Here is a 21,220-nt window from a genome sequence, read left to right on the forward strand (position 1 = left end):
CCAGAGAGCTTAAGTTCAGTAGCAAAGAAAAGAAGGATCAATTCTACAGAGATGAAGCCCATAGCGATGATGTCAGATGCTCTAGAAGATTTTTCTTTTTCAAACTGTGTTGTTCTATAGCAGATTGTGAAGTAAATTTAGGGGATCGTGACTAGCATTTAGGTATAAAATACATATAATTCATTAGAAAAGAATAGAAAGAAACTATTGTAGCTGTGGTAAGATAAAATTTGTTTTGTGAACCTGGATTTAGTCACGTGACAGATATGTGTGTGTGTGCGCTGGACTATGATATGAAATGGATGTGCTGCTGTAGTTCAAGGGCAATAATTGAGTGTGAAGACCTATGTTTCAAGAAATGGGAAGACATAAAGGAGGTGTTTAGAGGGAAAAGGAAGAGATTAGTACCCTGGGTACTGGGGAAGCCTCCAGGAGGAGGTGGCATTAGAGCCGGGGGTTAAAAGAGAGGTGGGAGTTTGTCAGTGAGTATTGGGTGAGAGTCTCGAGGGGTGGTGTGTGCCAGGCCTCCTGGTGCAAATATCACCAGCCACGTGGAGGGGTAGTGGAGGGCAGGCAAGTTCTGCTGGGGCCTGAGTGTTAAGAGCCTTGATTAGTACACCTGGAAAGTTGGACTTTATTCTCCAGAGTGGTAAAAAGCTGTTGATGGCCTTTATTGGGCTTCCCAGGTAACTCAGTGGTAAAGAATCTGCTTGCCATTTCAGGAGATGTAGGAGATATGGGTTCAATCCCTGGGTTGGGAAGATCCCCTGGAGAAGGAAATGGCAACCCACTCCAGTATTCTTGCCTGGAGAATCCCCATAGTTTGAGGAGCCTGGTGGGCTACAGTCCATGGGGTCTCAAAGAGTTGACATGACCGAGCATGCACGCAGCAGCAGCAGCAGCAGATGGCTTTTATTTAGATGCCAACATGAAATGGGGGTAAAGGACAGAGGGTCGAGGGGGACAAACGATGAGGCAGGGAGGCAAGAGAGGAGGCTGCTGTACCGGTCCAGGCAAGATGACCAGAGAGGAGGTGGGAGGGGGGACAGGAGAGGGGTGGACTCCAGGGTGGGGGGAAATAAAGGAGGAGACAGAATTCCATAGAGCGTGGTACCTGAAGGGCATTGATGTAAAGGACCAGAAAGGTCTCAGATCTGCAGCCTCTCTAGCCTGACCCCTCCCATCCTCAAGCCCACCCATGGTCAGTACCACCACAAGATACCGTACTTGGGAGATGAGTGTTCTCAGCTCAGGGGTAGGAATTGATGCCTCGAACTGTGGTCCTGGAGAATATTCTTGCAAGTCCCTTGGACAGCAAGGAAATTAAACCAGTCAATCTTAAGGGAAATCAACCCTGAATACTCGTTGGAAAGACTGATGCTGAAGCTGAAACTCCAGTATTTGGGTCATCTGATGTGAGCAGCTGACTCATTGGAAAAGTCCCTGATGCTGGGAAAGATTGAGAGAAGAAGAAGGTATCAGAGGATAAGATGGCTGGATGGCATCACTGATGCAATGGACATGAACTTGGGCAAACTTTGGGAGATGGTGAGGGACAGGGAGGCCTGGCATGCTTCAGTCCACGGGGTCGCAGAGAATCAGACATGATCGGGCAACTAAATAACGACAACATCCTCAGGGAGCCCCATACTGATCTGAGACACCAGACTCATGCACCTGAACAACTCAGGTCCAGGTCATATGCAAGAGCTTAAGTGTGGGGCTCAGGCTGTCAGGACTGAGGAGCATGGAGGTATTGGGAGACTCAGGAGAAAGAGACTGTTTAGATGGAAGCAATCAAATAGGCCTTCCTGGAGGAAGGAGCTTAGCACTGAACTTCTGGAAGGCTGGATAACATCTAAGAACACATCCATAGAAGATAAAATTTTCTGCCTTTTGGACTCTAGCCAGAATCAGAGTCTGTCTCATCTCACCCAGGCCTGTTGAGAGGGACTCTAAACCCCTATAGGGAGGGACTGTTCATTTAATACAAGCACCCACCCTCCCAAAACGCCATTACACTGGCTTCACCCTTTAGGCTTCCTTAGTTCAGTGACATCATTGAGCCTATGCATCACATTCTCTTCACATACAGCTTTCCTGTGTATAACAAACCTGTAGGGGGAGAGACCCCACTGGGGCTGGGCGCCACGGTGAGGGGCAAGGAGCTGGTGTCCTTGCCCTGGGTCAGAGTCGGTGTCAGACCAACACTGGCCTAACTGACTCACACCCCGGCCGGGGACCTCGCTGACAGGTGACAGGCCCAGGAGTCAGCAGTGGGCCAGTAACAACCCCAAATTTGAAAAACCTATGAGCGCAAATTAAAAAACAATTAGGCTAATAGAATCTCCGCCATTGTTTCTGCTCTTCAGCAAGTATGCCTTCGTAATTTCATTGCTTTTAACTCACTGTTAGCTCAGCGGAAGTGGATTTTTAAAGTAACTTAATTATTTCAGAATTCATTGCTTCCAAAAACAATCTAAGGTTCCCCCCTCCAGCTCTGTGACTCTGTGCTCTGTGAACCATTTATTTTAATTAGCTTTGTATTGTGATTCAAACATAAGCGCAAAAGAAAAATCCACAGACAACTGCCCATTAGCCAGAGAGCAGAACCCTGGTACAAATTACCGGTAAACAATGGGTGGTTTAGAGTTTCTGAGTAAGCGGGGGAGGTAAGGTACAGAAAACAGCAAAATGCCGAGCAGAGGCCGCAGAGGGCTTCGGAGTTATCAGATATGAGAGGTTCTTCCTGGCTGGAGGGGACAGTGGGTTACCTGGAGAGGGTGGCTTGGGAGCTAGATCTTGACAGTCAAGCTAGGATTTAGAGAAAATAGGAGCATTCTTTGAACTTTGTACGTCCCCCTTCAATAAACCCCTCCCATCTCTATATCAGACACAGATGTTCTGAAATGTGTTTTTTGCACATCACACTCCAACTTGAACACAGAGGCGAGTTCTCAAGCGTTTAGAGATCACATGGTGGCCTCCCAGGCAGCTGCAGCTCAGGGTCAGCCGCACAGTTTGGTTGCCCCACGTTGCCGTCGTTCCTATGACACTGCCCAGTGGCTTAGCGGTTAGGAACAGAAGCCCTGACCTGAACCTTTTGGGTTGGAATCTTCTTATCTCTGTCTCCTTGGCAAGCTGCTCGATTGCCTTGTGCCTCACTTTTCTCACCTGTAAAATGGGTTAATCTTGGTGCTTCCTCCATCGGGTTGCTGTGAGGATTGAATGGGCAAGTGTAAATGAAGCAGTTAGAAGAGGAGCTGGCACGGGGCAGACACCTGCTGTGTAAATAGTGACTGGGCTGCACATGGAAGTGCTGGTGCTGATGGGAAAAGTATGGATCTCGGGAGCATAAAATGACTGTGATAAGTTTGGAAGCTATTCATCGTGCTAAAAGTAGTGAATCTTCAGCCACATCCCAGGGCTCACAATGGCGTTCAATCTTTTTTTTTTTTTTTAATGTTTATTTACTGTGCCGTGTCTTAGTTGCAGCACACAGGATCGTCAGTCTTCACTGAAGCATGTGGGGTCTCTAGTAGTGCCATGCAGAATTTTTAGCTGTGGTGTGCAAATTCTTAGTTTCAGCATGTGGGCTCTAGTTCCCCGACCAGAATCAAACCTGGGCCCACTGCACTGGGAGCGTGGAGGCTTAGTCCTTGGACCACCAGGGAAGTCCCTGGGGTTCAGTTTTGAACAAAATTAAAGGAAATGTACAAACTGCTAGTCAAAGATTGTATCAGAAATGGGTTTTAATCATGCCTTTTAGCTCCCCTGGGTGGTAAGCCTTCTATGCACTTTTCACATCAATGACTTTCACGTGAATGTCAGACGTGTTGTGTTTGCAGGTCTAGAGAGACTGAAACGTAGGGACCTTAACCTGTGGGTACCAGGGAGCCAGGGAGAGTTCTTGAGGGGAGAAATGACCCCCACCCCTGCTTGGTGCTTGGCATCTTTTGTAGGGAATGCCTACCGAGAGTGCTTAGAGAATGGGACATGGGCCTCGCGGATCAACTACTCACAGTGTGAACCCATTTTGGATGATAAGGTGAGTGTCCCCACCTGCCCCACCCTCGGTCCTTGTATAAGTAGGAGGACTCAGACTGAGCACAGAGGATTCCAAGGGGGGCAGAACCAGTCCTTGTGGCAACCACCCACCCCTTTTGTACCTCTTGTCTCTGCCCTTATGTCCTATCCTGTGCTCAGTGATACTGTGGTGCGGTAGAGAAGGGGACATAGGGCCCCCCCCTACGGGAGAGCTCGGCTGGTGAGGGACACAAGCAAGGTGGCTTGCCACACAAGCAGGGAATGACTGTGTGACCAGTGTCCCCACATCTGACAGGCTGTGTGACTCCCCTCCTCTGGGCCTGTTTCCCCATCTGGCATTCTGACTCTACGACTCCATGTGGAAACAGGCGCAGTGCTCAGAGGGCTATTCCCTGCAGGAAACTGGGTCCCCTTCAGACTTCACCCCTCCCCTTGCTCTGGAACTGGATTCTGTACTGTCTGTGGTGCCAACCTCCTCCCCTTTGAAGCTACTTCTCACTCCTGACTCCAAAAGATACATCCCACCTCTATCTTCCTCCTCATTCACCCATTACAGCCCCCAGTGAGGCTGTAACTTTTCCCCAAAAGAAGTCCAAGCTCAGAGAAAAAACATTGGTCTACCCTGAGAAAGTGATTCTACAAAATGTGAGCCAAAGGAGGTCTATAGTGAGGCCACAGAGAGGCAAGCAGGACGGTCATAAAAGAGGGAAAGTGGTCCCCTCCAGCCCTCCGCCTTCACTCTCCATCTCATAGTGCTTGAGATGTGAATACTGGTAAACCGAAGTGAGGGTGGGGTGTCGGGACAGTCTGCCCTGACAGGAAGGACTATTTTAATCATTGCCTCTGTTTAGAATTGCCAGCGAGTGGTGATAAAGCAGTTTGACTTTTATTTGGCCTTGATACTGTTCTTAAAATCTCTACAGACAAGACACCCTCTCACAGCTGTACCCAGAGCAGACCGGTCCCAAGGGACCCCCAGACCTGCCATACATAGTTCACGGCTTCAGAGACGGGAGGGCAGGTTGATTACACAGATGTCAAAACCGAGTCCCAGAGGTGGAGGTCAATGCACTCTGAGGCACATCCCACTAGGGTGTGAGCTGAGACAAAACACAGGTGTAGCTACGTCCATTCGAGAATTAAAAATAAAATAGAAGGGATGGGGTAGGGAGGGAGGTGGGAGTGGGGTTCGGGATGGGGGGACACATGTATACCTGTGGCTGATTCATGTCAATATATGGTAAAAACCACCACAATATGGTAAAGTAATTAGCCTCCAATTAAAATAATTACAAAAATAAAAGAGTCTACATCCCCGCAACTCTGGCCTAGCTCAGGATACATTGTGTTCAGATCTGCCCCAGAGTGCATGTCGGGACTCCTGACCACACCCGTTTATACCAAGAGCTACGCAGGGCCGACAGGAGAGAGCTGTGGGAGCCAGGGGTGCTGGTGACACTTGGAGCTTCTTCTGCCCCCGAGGTTAGGACGCACTGGGTGGCCATCGCTAGAGCAGCCGCGTGCCCCAGGCCTCCAGCTGCCTGTGTGTGTGTCTGTCTGTCTGTCCAGCAGAGGAAGTATGACCTGCACTACCGAATCGCACTCATCGTCAACTACCTGGGCCACTGCGTGTCCGTGGCAGCCCTCGTGGGTGCCTTCCTGCTTTTCCTGGCCCTGCGGTGAGCCCACCCCACCCATGCTTTTTCTCCGCCCTCCCCGCCATGGCATCCACTTCACCCCTCCCAGACATTCTCACCTCCACTGCGGCAACCCTGGGGCCAGTGGACAAAAGGGGCTTGGGGAGGCACCAGAGCACTGACCACTAGCAGGTATACAGAATGCAAAAGGGGTGCTGGCTCTGGAAGACTGCCTTGCCTTCATCCCAAGCTAAGTCTCTCCCTCACCTCGGGTCAGAGGGAGGGGCACAGGCCCAGCTGACCCCTGTCCCCTGCCCCAGCTGAGCTCTGAGCCCAGGTGCAGCCTGTCCCGGCTGACAGCTGTCCTGGGTCTCGCACAGGAGCATTCGCTGTCTGCGGAACGTGATTCACTGGAATCTCATCACCACCTTTATCCTGCGGAATGTTATGTGGTTCCTGCTGCAGCTTATCGACCACGAAGTGCACGAGAACAATGAGGTCGTGGGTGGAGGTTTGGGGCTGGGCCTGGGGGGCTCTGGGGGCTCCCACCTCTCTCACCCCGTCTTCACATGCAGACCTGAACCTGAGCTCACCTCTACCACATCATTGTCCCTCCAGAGCTGGGGGTCGGGGAATGGGGCTCCAGATGGGGTCTTGAGAGCAGCTCAGACCAGACACCAGACTTTGGTTTATCCTGTTCCCCTCCCTGTCTTGTGTATTCAGTACCTCCCGAAGGTCCCTTAGAGGAAAGGGGGCTGAAATTAACCTCTATTGAGCTTTAGCTCACTTGATTCCAATCAGAGAGTTGTAGGAATTTTCCAGACATGGAAACCGAGGCTCAGAGAGGTTAGATGACATTGTTATGATGCCTCTGCAACTGGGCCATCAGGACATTGAGCAGAACAGCACATTAGCTGCCCACCCTGGATTTGTGTCAACCACTGTTAAACGGCATCCAGGTTGTGAAACAGAGCCATGCACAGAGCTCTTCTGTCCACTATTAGAGACTGCTCAACACATTGTCTTTGGATGGCTACTCCTGAGCACACACCCAGCCTGGTTTGCCTTTTGACTTGGCCCCTTGTCGAGCCTTGCCTTGGCATCGATGGAATTCAATCAGTTTGGGGTGTCGTGCAGCCCACTGTTGGCTTGTATTGACAGGGCATTATTAAGCTTTGGGGGGAAAGCAGGGTTTGGAGGAGAGGATCTTTGGAGTCCCTCCTCAGCAGGACTTTCTCAGAACAGAGAAGACAGACAGCCACATGGAGCCTAAGATCGGGGCTGGGATCATGGGGGGAAGCCACAGAGGCTGAGATCAGCTCAGCTGATGCTCTGACAGCCAAGGCCATTAGAGCCTGACAGAGAGGGGCTGAGCCGTCCACAGTCCACTTCCCAAACTGCCCTCACTCTCAGCTCCGAGAGTGCCCTGGGGACAAATCCCCAGGAAAGATGGCCAGGTAGGGTCCATTGAGAAGAGGTCTGGCCTGAAGCCAGCCCTGGCTGTGGCGCCTGGTGGCTCTGGGCAGGCTTGTCCTCTGAGGGAATGGTAGTAACTGCTCAGAGGGACAAGGACAAATTCCCCTCGACTGAGGAGGCATGTGGCAATGGCATTCATTTCGTGGTGCCTGCCTTTGCCACCTCCAGCTCCTGGAACCAGCCTGTAAGATGGCATCGTCTTTTTCTCTACAATGCAGTGAGGTTCAGAGAGGTATGGCCACTTGTTAGAGGGCCCAGCATTAGCGAGTCTCCCTGAAGAGACAGCTGCTGCTGCTAAGTCGCTTCAGTCATGTCCCCATAGACGGCAGCCTACGAGGCTCCCCTTACGAGGCTCTCCCTCCTGGGATTCTCCAGGCAAGAACACTGGAGTGGGTTGCCATTTCCTTCTCCAATCCAGAGACAGCTGCTATCATGCTAAGCCCAGAATTTCCTAAACCCAGGAATCTGGGAGGATCACCTCCAGAGCTGTGGCTCACCTTCACAGACCCTGTACTATTTCAATAGCAGTTTTCTTTTAATTGACTCACTATTTTTTTTCTGCATGAAATTTCATAGTCCGTCCCTAAATGGAAACCAGGCTGATTTGCTGTGAACTGAAGGTGATCCTCGAAAAAATAGGCTTCCCAGGTGGCTCAGTGGTAAAGAATCCACCTGCTGAGGCAGGAGACATGGATTCAATCGATCCCTGGGTCAGGAAGATCCCCCCGAGGAGGAAATGACAACATACTCCAGCATCCTTGCTGGCAAAATTCCATGCAGAAAGGAGCCTGGCAGGCTACAGTCTATGGGGTTGCAGAGAGTTATACATTACTGGGCTACTGAGCCCAATACAAGTGCTGGAGAAAATGACAGTGATACACAGCAGTGCTGTTCAGTTCTAGCCTCTCCCTGCAGAAAGCTCAGAGCCAGACTCCCACTTTCTTTTATGAAAAAGGGGATTAGAAATCACCAGGGAGAAGTCAGACACGCTGGTTCCAGGGGAGCCTGGCCCCTTAATATGAAAAACTGAAAGAGAAATGATGAAGGATGAAGTTTCCCCGAATGAGATTCGAGAGTGTTTAATTGCATGTCCATGACCTAACGCAATGACTCCCCTCTGTCAGCACCCGAGCTGTGCACTGGGGGGCTTGGCTCCAGGCACCTGCTGACGACCGCCTGCCTGTGCAGGTCTGGTGTCGCTGCGTCACCACCGTCTTCAACTACTTCGTGGTGACGAACTTCTTCTGGATGTTCGTAGAGGGCTGCTACCTGCACACAGCCATTGTCATGACCTACTCCACCGAGCGCCTGCGCAAGTGGCTCTTCCTCTTCATCGGATGGTGTGAGGGTCCCGGGGGGCCTGCAGGGTCGAGTGGGGAGAGGATTCTGCTGACAGGGTCACCTCCTTTCATCTTGGGTCCAAGGACGGGACCACATTGCTGTCTACCATCCCCAGGACAGCCTGAGGAGGCAGGCGCTCTCCTCCGCATAGACGAGGGAGAGGCAAATAGTCCCTCCAAGAGCACAGTCCACAAATGGTCCTCCTCTTCTTGCTTGGAATGGCTGATCCAAAGACCTTTGTCTCTCGCCTCAAAAGAGAAGCTGGCCAGCTCCACTTCTGTATCAAAAAATCTCAGAAAATCACACTGTCCTCTCATCTCTCTGACCTGCTTGGAGGGGATAGCTGCGAGTGGGGGAGGGCTGGGGCAGGGGTCTAGGAACAGGGCCCCCCAAGGTCCTAGATGGCCTGCAGTTGAATGATTGGAAGCAATGTCCTAGCCCTGTGTGGTCCCCCGACTCTGCTCTTCAGGAGGGTGTCCTGACCGTCTCTCTGTCCACTGCAGCTGTATCTGTCCTTCTTTCAGGCGTCCCCTGCCCCATCGTCATTGCCTGGGCCATTGGCAAGCTCTACTACGAGAATGAACAGTAAGTAGGACTGGCCAGCCATGAGCAGGTAGGCAGTGCAGCCATGCCAGGACAGATTCACTTTTCCATTGTTTTAAAATTGAAAAACTTTCCCCGGCACCCAGAGGTACTCATGTGATAGGTGTCAAGTCAACTCTGTGGAACTGAGTTGGCGTCCAATGCATGACTCCCTTGGCCTTTGGTAAGGCCTCCTCCTGGAGTTGGGTGTGGAGAGCCTGGCTGGGCCATATGGAGGAGGCCAAGGACTCCCAGGTTTCAGGCCAGAGCACATCCAAGACTGTGGCACCGAGCCACTCACAGGTGCCCCGGGTCAGGCCAGTGGACACTTGTTTTACTCTGCATCCCAGTCTCTGCCTGGGGTGCAGTGCTCCACACTGCGGCCCTCTGCACCAGAGACTTTGAAATAGCCTCAGCACAGATGGCGGCAACAGGTCAGCCAAGGAATGGTGGGGAAGTTGGGAGCCACCAGCTGAGAGAAGAGAGGACAAGGAACGTCAGTCTCTATGTTCGTCTTCTAACAGTCTCCAAGGCTGGAGAGAACAGATGAGATTTAGGGGCGGGGACAGGAATGGGGTAGGTTCCAGGCTCCTAGCAATAAAAGCTGCCCAAGAGTGAGAGGGCTGCCTTGAGAGGTAGTGAGTTTCCCATCGTGGGGGCATTTAAACAAAGAAAAAAATCCCTGTGCTAGGAGGGCAGCAGTGAGCGCACACACCTAGGCAGTGTGCACTGGTGGCCTCCAGGGTGTGGAAGACATTGAACTTTCTGAAGTCCTTTCTGAGGTCTGGGCTAACCCTGCCCAGACCCTGAAGCTTCTCCACTCCTGGCATCCCCAGAGAATACCCAACCAGCGTAGAAGCAGGCTTCCCCCACTGAGTGAATGAGGCTGGGCATCCACTGGAAGAAGACTCCTGCTTCCACACCTGCGGCTTTGTGTGGTTAAGTGCCTGGCCCAGGAGCGGTGTGTTCCAAGCAATGCGGGAACAGGTGGTATAGGCAGCTGGGCTTTGGGCCAGCGAGAGGGAATCCAGCTCTGCATTCATGCGTCTCTTGTGGGTCTAGCCCTGGGCCCAGCAGTCTGGGATGAGGGTAGGGGAGTGAGGGGAAAGAGACCCAGACCCTCCCTCAGTCTACCTGAGGAGACCAGACCCTCCACACAGGACAAAAGGCAGTTCAGGAGTGAGCCAAGGAGGTCAGTGGGTCTGGAGCTGTCCATCCAGGCTTTAGGGGGAGGAGCAGCCATGGAGATGGGGTCTCAGAAAGGATCAAGCCAGAGGATCCTGGCGCCAAGGCTGCAGTGGTCCCAGGCTCTGGTTCAGCAGGCCACTTACAGCCACCCCATCTTTGCAGGTGCTGGTTTGGCAAGGAGCCCGGAGACCTGGTGGACTACATCTACCAGGGCCCCATCATCCTCGTGCTCCTGGTAGGTCCTCAGTGGGAACTGGGACAGGGCTGGGCACCCGGAGGACTGCAGAGGACCCACCACAGAGATGCTGGGGAAGGACGTGGCCCCGCCCCCCGCCCCCCCACACACTCTGTACACAGTACCACTCTGCTTGGCCCTCCGTTCTCTCTTTTCCAACACTCTGATGCAGCCCCCTTCCCCTCTCTGGCCCTTGGGTTCTTTCTCTGGGCAGAGAGTGGGTCTGACTGGCAGATTTCTAGTGCCTCTGACATCTGACATCCCCTTGCCAGGTTCAGTGTCGAGACAGCCAGGCGGTGGGGTGGGGGGGGAGAGGGGCCAACTGGTGACGAAAGAAGGGTCTGCAGGATTCGATTCAGCCCAGACCTACCTCTCCCTCCACCCGCAGAGACCTCCTCCAGGGCCCAGCCCACCGCCCCCAGCCTGGAGCTGTGGGACCAAAGGAAGCAGAGCATAATGAGCAATTGTTCCTTACCCAGCACCCCGCCCTTTGCCAAAAGTATTCACATCTAAGATATAATTGCCGCCATGTCTCTAAACCACAGCGAGCTTTAATTAAGGTAGAGTTTAAGTAGAGGCTGCATTCTGCAAAAAAATGAACCCATTATATATCATACATTTAAAAAAAAAAAAAGGAACATACAAAAGAGCCCCATAAGAACTTGGCATTTACGTAAGACTTATTTCAGGCTTGGTAATTTCAGGCTCCTGTATGTACCAGCTTCCTTAAAGGGCCACTCTCTCCCTGTGGGAAGCTTGAGAGGGAAGGCTATGCCCCTCTCACACACAGCAGGTGCCTAATGAGGGTTTCTTTGGTCTACCTTAGAGACAATGACTGTTTATCTCTTTTTATCTCCTTATTCTCCACCCTTTTGTAACTTCCTCCAGGATTCATTTGACCCCTTCTCTGGAGTGTCCTTGATATATATGACTAAGAAGGTTTTTTTACCCACTGCCTGAAACTCTACCATCAGGGCTCCATTCATTTCAGAAATGGAAGCCGTTTGTTGTCAGCAGTCAGGTGGAGGGATCATTGTCCTTGGATTCCCAGCTGCAATGAGTCACTGATCCCCACCCCCTCCACAGTGTGAATGAAAACCCCATGAGACCCTTCCCTTCCCCACCAGCAGCTGAGAGCCCGTTCTGGAGGGAGAAGCCTTCTGATGAGCCTTCCTTCTGATGAGCTGACCTGGGTGGGGTGCAAGCCCCCTCTGCAAAGATGCTGGACAGCAGTGAGGAAATGCACAGAGAAGGGTGACAGGCTTGGAAGGCCCAGAGAGAGAGAGAGAGTGTGTGTATGTGTGTGTTAGTCACTCAGTCATGTTAGACTCTTTGCCACCCCATGGACTGTGGCCTGCCAGGCTCCTCTGCCCGTGGAATTCTCCAAGAAGAACACTGGGATGGGTTGCTGCGCCCCTCTCCAGGGGAATCTTCCTTTCCCAGGGAAAGAACCCGGGTCTCCTGCATTAGCAGGCAGATTCTTTACCTTCTGAGCCAGCAGGGAAGCCAGGAAGGCCCAATGCAAGACCCGATTCCCGCCTCCTGTCCATGCCCCCTTCTTTGGTTCCACCCTCACTAAGGGCCCTGCGCTTGTCTTTCCCCGTGGACCCAGCCCACACTCTGCTATGTGCATGGACAGGGCTTCCAGGTTCTACATTCAACCCTTCCAGAAGCTCTATCTTCATTCCTGGTCCTCACATCCTTGAAGCCTGGAGGTAGGGATAATGCTCCCGTTTCACAGATGAAGAACCTGAGAGATGAAATGACTATACAGTGTTACCACTCATAGCTAGCTGAGCTGAGACCCAAGGGGCGGGTCACCCACCATGTCTCATTGTCCTTTCCACTGGATGCGAGCTTGGTGCCCCTGCCGCTGCTGCTCTCCCCTGGCAGTTCACAACTGTCCGAGAGACCCGTGCTCGTTTCTGGGTCCTGGGAAGGGAGTTGGCTTGGTTGAGTTTGCAGGAGGCTGTTGACACTGTAGTCGGCGTGGGAAAAGCACAAGCTCAGTGCTCTCCATGAGTATTTGAACGTGACCTTCCCAGACAGGCTCCGTGGCAATCCCTGCTAGACCGGCAAGGAAGCAGTAGCTCAGAAAGGTTAATTAAGCAATTTGCCCAAGGCCACGCAGATTCTAGTTGGAATAGCTGAAATTAGAGCCAGGTGTGTTCACGTGGGAGGTGGTCCCCGGAAGAAGGATGAGAGTGAAAGCAGAAGACAGGAAGGAAACCAACAGAGGTGAAGTGATGAGCAGGCTTCCCCGGGGCAACAAGTGGAAGAGTCTCAGAACTGACCCTCGGTTGCGAAGCCAGGTTACTTACCCACACGCTTCATGTCCCGTCAGTGGAGGGTGCCCTGGGGACCTGGAATCCCCACATTTCCAGGCCCCTCTCTGTTTCTGGCTGAGCTAGAGAAAGCCCCAGCCTGGAAACTGCCCTCTGCAGGTATAGGTGAATGGTGGATGGCACGTGAGGTCTGTCTGGCAAAAGACTCGGCTCTTTGTTCCATGGATGGTGTCTTCCCCAGCAGCATCTCAGCTTCCCCTGTCCCAAATGCAGGTTCCAGGGCCCTCATCTGCCACTGGAAATCTCTGGGGTAGGTCCAGGATCTGTATTTGGAATAAGCACCTTTGATGTGCATACTCTAGTTGAAGAACTGTGGTGTGTCCAGCGGCCTTGTGGTCAGGGATATGAGTCGTCCGGGCTTTCTCCGTGGCCCAGACAGGGCCCTGCATGTAGTTGGATTCAGAACCTGGGCCTCTGAGACGCTATAGATCCAGGCAGGACTAGCAGGCTGGCTATGTTGCTTGAGCCAGTGAGTGTGCATGACAAGAAGCTGAGGCTGTGAAGAGGGAGCAGAGATGTGATGGCAGCACCCCAATACCCAGAGCTGAAGGGATGCGGAGGACACCCCCAAGGGCTGGGGCTTCCTCTCCAGGCCTGGGTTTAAAGGACAAGAGGAATCATGTCTGAAGCCAAGAAGGAAGAAATGTCAGGCCTCCTCCCTCCCTGCCTGACTCTATACATGCGCAGACAGGGAAGGTTTGGGAAGGTGGGGCAGGGGGCAGGGAGGGCGGTGTCAGCGTCTCCCTGGGGAAGGGAAGAAGGTGCCTGCAGTTAAATGAGTGGAGAAGATGTTGTAAATGGGGAGGCTGGGAGCCAAGCTCAAAAGGAAAGAGTGACTTTGGGGCTGCACAGACCAGGCTGAGATGGGGGTGGGAACAGTGTCACCAACTCCTGCCTGGTATGAGGAAAGGGGATAAGGCCTTGTCTCCCAGACCCTCCACACCAGCCCCTGTCCTGCTCTTGCCTCACAGAAGAGGCCCTGTAACTCAAAGGTGCACAGCAACTGCTTATTGGGTAGATGGGTGGGTGGGTAGGTGGTTAGTGAATCTGTGTATGTTATCTGTTAAGTGAGTGAGAGGGTAGATAAATTGATGAATGGAATGTTGAATAGATATTTAGATGGATGGATGGAGGGGTAGATGAATATCACACTTTAAATAAGTGAGTAGGTAGGTAGAGAAGTTAATAAATGGATGGTCAAGTAATATTTGGATGGATGGATTAAAGGAATGATGGATAAAAGCGAGTGGATAATTGAATTGAATTGGTTAAAGGGTTTATGGATGAATATTGAATAAGGTTTAAAATGCAGGGAAATATGGAAGAAATGAGAATATATTTTGATTCCAGTAAGCTCTATTCTCAGAGAAGTTAGGAAGAATCAGAAAAGGTCAAGTGTTTTGTATCACTTGTATGAGAAAATTAGAATCTACCTATGTGTCAAAGTGACCTCATGATCCAGGAGAATATACCAGAAACCCAGGAGCTAGAGCTTAGATGAGCCTCAAGAGGAAGCAAGGTGCATTAGGCCATGGCAGCCCTGGCTGAAAGTTTCCACCATCCCTCACCCTGGGTTCACCGAGCTGTGCCACTACAGTTCAAGAACAGCAGGCTATGACTGAGAAGGGACCCCCACCCCCACCCCAGACCCCTGGAGCATCCTCAAGCTTAGGGGTGATCCAGAGGCCACAGGGATGTCTGTATCCCCAAACTCCCTGTCTGGGGTCCAGAACTTAGGAGACTTCAGAAATGACAGAGTCTCAGGCCTGGGACAGGAGGGGTGGGTGTCTGTGTGCACACATCCTAAGGCATGTATACACACATGACCCAGCAGACACCCCTGGGCTAATATGTATCTCCCTCTTTCCTGGGAGAGATTCCTGGGGTGTCAAGCCTACAGTGCTCACTTTCTTGTCTACTTGTACTTGGAGATGGATGAAGAGAGACACAGGCATGTCCGTGTCCCCAGATACACACTCACATGTGAGTACACTCCCAGGCAAACATCCCAGCACAGAGCACAGACCCACATGGAACATTGAGAGGGCAGCACACAGACGAGCTGACGCTTGCACGCTCACAGAGACCACACAGCCTGAAGCTGCCCTGGGAGGCCACATGGACAGGTCCTGGGGAGAGGCTGGGTGTGGCAGGCTCCGATGCTAAGGGAAGGCTCAGAGTGAAGATAAATGAGGCCCTTCTAGGAGCCTCGGAGTCAGCCCAGGAGCCTGTTCATCCCCATGGCCTCAGAGGTGTCTGTAAATATTTTAGCATTTTCCTCTAAAAAATGAATGGTGAGAGATTAATCACTCCTCCCAGCAACTGAGTTATTAATTGCTCCATCTGGCCGGATCTTCTCCACCAGGGCAGGGCCATCCTCTGTCCAAAGGACCTCCAGGAGCCCCTCAGTTGACACGTGGGGTCCCTGCAGCAGGGGAATGTGGGCGGAGGGCCAAGCAGGGCCCTGGGTTCCTGTGGCATCCCAGGGGAGAGCACAGATTTGGGGACTCTGAGGAGTTGTGCCTTAGGAGGGAGTGAAAGTCTGTGTTTCCTCCCTCGGGCCTGGGGTGGAGAAGCAGGCTTTGGAACCCTCAGGAGACAGGGGGCTGAGCAAATAGGGTACCTGCCTGCCCTTAGAAGGGAGGAGCAGAGGACTTGGGGCCCCACGGAGGTGCCGGGGTAACAGGTGGAACGGGAATGTGCATGGGACATGGATTTTCAGGGGGCTGCAGGGGAGAAGGCTGTCTCTCAGCTTGTCCCCACCTCATAGCTCTTCCTTTTTCCCTCCCTGCCCTTCTCCCTCCAGATCAACTTTATATTTCTGTTCAACATTGTCAGGATCTTAATGACAAAGTTACGAGCATCCACCACATCAGAGACAATCCAGTACAGGTAAGTGATGGGTGCCTCGACCCTCAGCAGGGAAGGAATGAGGAGGCCATCTGGGCCATGCCCCTGCCTCTGGGCAGGACCCTCTGAGTTTCACCTGGGGGCCTCACTCAGGCTCCGAGAAGAAACACCAGCCAGTGAGAACCCACCTGCAGTGTGGTCTCAGATGGGTCTTGTCACCTTTTCCCCCTCCACCCCCCAGGAAGGCAGTGAAGGCCACCCTGGTTCTCCTGCCCCTTCTGGGCATCACCTACATGCTCTTCTTCGTCAACCCTGGGGAGGACGAGCTGTCGCAGATCGTGTTCATCTATTTCAACTCCTTCCTGCAGTCGTTCCAGGTGGGTCGCATGGTGGGATGGGGCTGCAGTGAGCTTCCCTGACCTGGCGTGCTCAGGTACCCCTGCCCTCATAGAGCACTTCAGTGGGGCTGGCACCTGCGGGGTTCACTTCATACACACTGAAGTACAAGTGTGTGCACACCCAGGGTCAGGTGGGCCCACCCCCGACTGGATCAGGGTCACCCTCGCCTGCGCCTACTGCAGGCCCCAACCCCTGCTCCGAGGCTATGGCTCACAGTGAATCCCAGTAAACCTGCTCCATGATGGGGGTGCCCACCCAGCTCTGAGCCTCTGGGGGCCCAAGTCAGAGTGTTCCCCCAGCCACCCCATCCCTGCTCCAACCCCCACGCCCCAGGCAGAGCGGCTCCCACAGCAGGCCACTGACCTCTCCCTCTTCCTTCCCAGGGTTTCTTTGTGTCTGTCTTCTATTGCTTCTTCAATGGAGAGGTACGACACCCGTCCCAGGGAGGCCTGGACTCTGAGGTCCTCAGACCCCACTCCAGGGCAATTTGAGGGGAGTCCCTGACTCTGGAAAAGGGAGGGCCAGAGAAACCACTCAACTCTGGGGAGACAGGAATCCTGTCTCAGGGACTCCAACCAGTTTAGAAGGTCAACTCTGCAGGCAGAAACAATACACCAGCTCTCCACAATGCACCCGGCAAGCTGGGTGGGCAGCCGCCCAGGCCGCAGGGGCTCATGGGAGAGGGAAGCCAGAACATGGCTGATGACAGGAGAGCGCATCCTGAGAATTGCTCAGGATGTGAGCTGTGCGTCCAGGCTTTTATGGTCCAGGGAGCAGAAAGACACCAGTGCACCCTTCCATCTCCCTACTGCTTGAGGGACAACAGGCCTCCCGGTGGTTTCAGAGAGCCAGGCTCCAGTGAAACCTGGTGAGCTTTACAAAGCCCGGAATCCTAGCAGAGCAGACTTGCAGGAGAGAGGCTCACTCAGGCCTGTGATGGGTGAGGACCCATCGTGGGTGCTGGGGCAGGAAGCAGACACCCTCCCAGGGCTCGAGAGTTTCCACACACCCCAGAGGAATTCCAGTGACGTCCTGAGGCCCCTTCACCTGCCCATGCACAGGGTGATAGTGGGGTCTGCATGCTGGGGTCTCTGTCAGTTAAAGCAGACCCCAGGTAGGAGAGTCCACAGTGGAGACCAGGATGGGTTGCTAAAGGGTAGAGAGAGAAGGAGCCACTAAAGCAAGCAAACAGTGAATGCTTGCGGAGCATTTATTCTGTTTAGCCATGTGGCAGGCCAGCATGTGGGAGACATGATCCATTTTGCAGAAAATTCTTCCATTGCAATGCAGATGAGAATAGAGTGGCACCAGTGACAGTCAGGTCTTGAAATGAGTAGTGCTCCACCTCAGCTGCATGCTGGGGTAAGCGGGGCATATCTTGCAGGGGCATAGAGAAGAGCAGGGCGACAGAGGAAGTGAGAAGGACCCTGCTTTTGGAACCAGCCCGTCCCTGGGTGTGAGGGTGGCAGTCAGGTGGGCCACCTCAGCCTCCCGTGATGGCCCAGCAAGAGGCAGGGGGCAGGGGAGAGGACTGGCTGGGACCTCAGGATCGTCCTCCCCCTCCCCTGCAGGTACGCTCAGCTGTTAGGAAGAGGTGGCACCGCTGGCAGGACCATCACTCCCTCCGAGTCCCTGTGGCCCGGGCCATGTCCATCCCCACATCGCCCACGAGGATCAGCTTCCACAGCATCAAGCAGACAGCTGCTGTATGACCTCTGAGTGCCCCCTTCTCGCCCATCACTTGACCACCAGGACAGCATCCCCATTTTCCTTAGCACCTTTCTCTGGGTTCTTCCAGCCATGCAGGCCCTGGTGGGGGCAGAGAGAAGGGAAGCACAAGGGGGTCTCAGGAACCAGGGCCAGCGGGGCCCCAGGTCTCAGTGCGAGAAGGAGCCGAGCTGAGAAGTCACAGGGACCCCCAGAGACGAGCAGGTCACAGATCTTCAGGCATTGCTCACACGGGCCTCTGGCTGGATCCTTACTGTCACCCTGTTATAAGACGAAGAACTGAGGCCCAGAGCCAGGAAGAGCTTTCATGACAGACCAGGGGCTCCTCTGCCCCCACTCACGGCTAAGGGTCTTCCCACCAGCAGCAGGGTGATGGCTGGCCCCTCCAAGCCTTCTGCCTCTGTGTTCAGTGGCGCCCCCTGCAGTTGGAGGGAGGCACAGCAGCTGAAGAGATGACTTCCACTGGCTTCATCCCAGAACTCTCAACCTAGGAAAGCCTCACCTAGCCCCAACCCCTGACCCCATCCTCCTGCCCCTCGGGCTCTTAGAAGGATATGCGGTCTCCTTTACTGAGGGGCCTCTTCTCATCCTGGTCCACAGATTCAGAGCCTGGGGGAGGGGCAGGTGAGGAGGAAGATGCTGCCAGGACGGCACATACTCTTAGACCAACCAGATAGGTAGTACAGGACAAAAGGGGGAGGAGAAGAAGCCTGGGGGGTGGGTTGGGAGAAGGAGTAGGGTAGAAAGAGCAGAAACCAAAGTTTGGCTTTGGTGACTGGAACTAATCCCTCAGCCCCGACCTGAGGCTGGGGTTCAGTCTCCCCTTCAGAAACATCTGTGCTAGCTGAGAAATAAACCATGCCTTTGTGGAAAGGTGCTGTGGGCCAAGGATGGTGGGCGGGGTCCACCCTCATTTGCAGAGACTCTCGCCCTAGCCTGGGGCCGGTTCCCCCTCTCCACCAATGCCTGCGGGTCTGTCCCTTATTTTCACCAGGCCAGTGTCTGCCCTTCCTGCTAATGCAAAGGCACTTTAATTCAGTATGAAGGAGAGGCGCACCCCAGCAGGCTGTGGTCTGTTCCTGTTTCCTGTTCTGGAGTCTCGAGGGAGGTATAGAGCTGGCCCCTGCAGTCTCCATGGGTAATAACCGGGGCTGGCTCCATCTTGGCCTCCATCTGCCCTTCCCTCCAGGAGAAGGTGGGAGTCAAAGGGCAGGGAGAGTCATCAGGCTGGGGTTTGAAAGAGCTTTTGCTCTTGGTATACTGCCGCCCCCCATTTTTAAAAAATTATATATCTCATCTTGTACATTTTTAAGTTGGCATCTAATATTTTTCACATAAATTTTAAAACTTGTGAAGAATGTGATTTCTGGCATTTGGTAAATATTTACATTTTAAAAATAAAACTGCCACAGTGCTTTACATCATATAAAATCCAAACAGTGGTGATTTAACTCTCATCTATTAAAAAAAAAATGCAACCTGCTCTTCCTTAACAGCTGGAAATTTTAGGATGTTCCTTTTCTCTTGGAACTTGTACTTCCATTCCATTCCCCCTACAGAATTTCTTAGTAATGCAGCATTTTTTATGGTTAAAAGTTTATTTCTTACCTTATCATACTTTTCTGCCACAAATAAATATTTAGAAATTAGAATTGAAATAACTTCCTATGACAAAACATTCTAAGGGTTTTTTTTTTTTAAGTCTTCTGGATTGAGTTATTACAACTGATTTTTTGACATAAAATATAATGTACAAGTGATTAAAACAATATAGATGTCTAAAATTTTTTATAAGTAATTGCTGAACCTAGAAAGGAAAATATTGAAAACACATCTTAGTGAAACAAATAAGAAATTATTTGTGAATCTGTGGATGCATCAGGACCCAGCCTCTTTATTTTCTTCCATTTTTATAGCTCTACATGCTGAGAAGCCTTTCACACAAATAAGTATAATAGATGTCACCCAATTCTCTGAACTCTTTTTGACATGTGTGCCAAAAATTGCATAGTGATTTATCATCAAAGGTGATCTGTCAACTGGCCACATGATTAAGTCCTCTGTAAATGAGGCTGCAAAATTTCATTTTTCGAACAACCTCAGACTTGTCAAGGACTTTGCTGTGTGGAGAATATGCTTTTTGGGTGGTCCCAGAGCACCAGAGCATCTGGACTTCCTCCAGCACTGGGGCTGGGAGCGGTGGGGTTAAGCCCTGGGAGGTGCAGGAGGGGGATGCTCTGCTTCACACCTGTGCAGCCGAGAGAGGTGGGGGCCCCTGACTCCCATGTGCAGAGCCCTTGCAGGTCTTGGAAAGTCTCCCTGCGCCCTCAGAGGTGTCACAATGGCTGCTTCCATTAGCAACATCGTGGGCCCTTGTAGAGCAAGGAGCAGCAAATGACTCAGGCCCAAGAGGCCACTTGGAGAGCCCTGCTGCTGGAGGAGCTGAGTGTTCGTCAGAGCAGCGTGGAGAACTCGGGCAGCTGCAGAGGCTCAGTGCCATGTCCCAGCCACTCATTATCCCGCCAGCCTGCTCCCTGGAGGGCCTGCCCTGGAGCACCCCTGAAGTCACTAACACTTGCACAGCAAAGTTAGCCAGAGGGACCGTTTGACTCAGCTCCCTCTGCAGTTTGGAGAAGGCCCCTCCTCGGTCCTGTGCTGACCCTGCAGCCCCTCATTACTGGTCATGGCTCCAGAGAGCTCTGGCTTGAAATGCCACCAGAGCCATTAGGCCCTGTCTCTGGGTCCTCCATTCATTAACCTCGTTCAGCCCATTCGTCACAGCCAAGCCCATCCTTGTTAGCATCTGCTTTAGTGTAGACAGCCCCTTGTCTGCTGGCCTTCCTGGAAAGGGGCCTCATTAGCAGACTCACATTTTGAGCAGGCAAGTTCCCAGACCCCTGTGCCCTTAGGCTCTCCTGTTTAACCCTTTCACCTCCCCTGATTTATAAAGCTAGGAAAGACTTGAGACCACAATGGTAGTCCTCACACCAGGCTTCTGGCTCCCTTGCCTGTCAGAGACCACAGACGCTCTCCAGCACGTCTGCTACCTCCTGGCTCATCATCACAGTGAGGTCACAAAGTGCCTGCTGGGGTATGAGCCAGTAATGACACATATGTCAGCAATCGTGGCAGGTGATGGTGACAAGTGAAAGGCTGGTCTGACATTTCCCTCCTGGGAGGGTCTGTTTAGAAACCTCCAGACCCCTGGTTTCCAGTGGAGGACAGTAACTAGCAGGACAACAGAAAAGGGACCTAAGATGCAGAAAGTGAGTGCCAGCAGGTGGACTTACATAGAGCTGGAACACACACACAAGCTCACAGACATGGAAGCAGACACCACTGAGGCCGCAAAGGGAGGCCTGGATGGACAGAGAAACACCTAGGGATGTGCA

The 21,220-nt window shown here is 52.6% G+C and overlaps 1 protein-coding gene across 2 annotated transcripts in view; it reads left to right on the top strand.

The window, feature by feature from the left end:
• The window catches only part of CRHR2 (corticotropin releasing hormone receptor 2), a 44,936-nt gene extending 25,430 nt beyond the window's left edge, over positions 1 to 19,506 (top strand). The window contains exons 4-14 of one of the 2 annotated variants that reach the window (XM_040259694.1): positions 3,963 to 4,048; positions 5,617 to 5,726; positions 6,065 to 6,182; positions 8,349 to 8,502; positions 9,026 to 9,086; positions 10,434 to 10,506; positions 15,658 to 15,743; positions 15,943 to 16,078; positions 16,484 to 16,525; positions 17,672 to 17,806; positions 18,823 to 19,480. In XM_040259694.1, coding sequence (XP_040115628.1) covers positions 3,963 to 4,048; positions 5,617 to 5,726; positions 6,065 to 6,182; positions 8,349 to 8,502; positions 9,026 to 9,086; positions 10,434 to 10,506; positions 15,658 to 15,743; positions 15,943 to 16,078; positions 16,484 to 16,525; positions 17,672 to 17,806; positions 18,823 to 18,846 — 1,025 coding nt within the window. In that variant the 3' untranslated portion in view covers positions 18,847 to 19,480. Of the gene's footprint in view, positions 1 to 3,962; positions 4,049 to 5,616; positions 5,727 to 6,064; positions 6,183 to 8,348; positions 8,503 to 9,025; positions 9,087 to 10,433; positions 10,507 to 15,657; positions 15,744 to 15,942; positions 16,079 to 16,483; positions 16,526 to 17,671 lie in introns of both variants that reach the window. The other variant, XM_040259695.1, reaches the window with a different exon arrangement.
• Positions 19,507 to 21,220: the final 1,714 nt, after the last annotated feature.

The sequence above is a fragment of the Oryx dammah genome, unplaced genomic scaffold (assembly GCF_014754425.2).
Source record: "Oryx dammah isolate SB20612 unplaced genomic scaffold, SCBI_Odam_1.1 HiC_scaffold_18, whole genome shotgun sequence".
Taxonomy (NCBI): Eukaryota; Metazoa; Chordata; class Mammalia; order Artiodactyla; family Bovidae; genus Oryx; species Oryx dammah.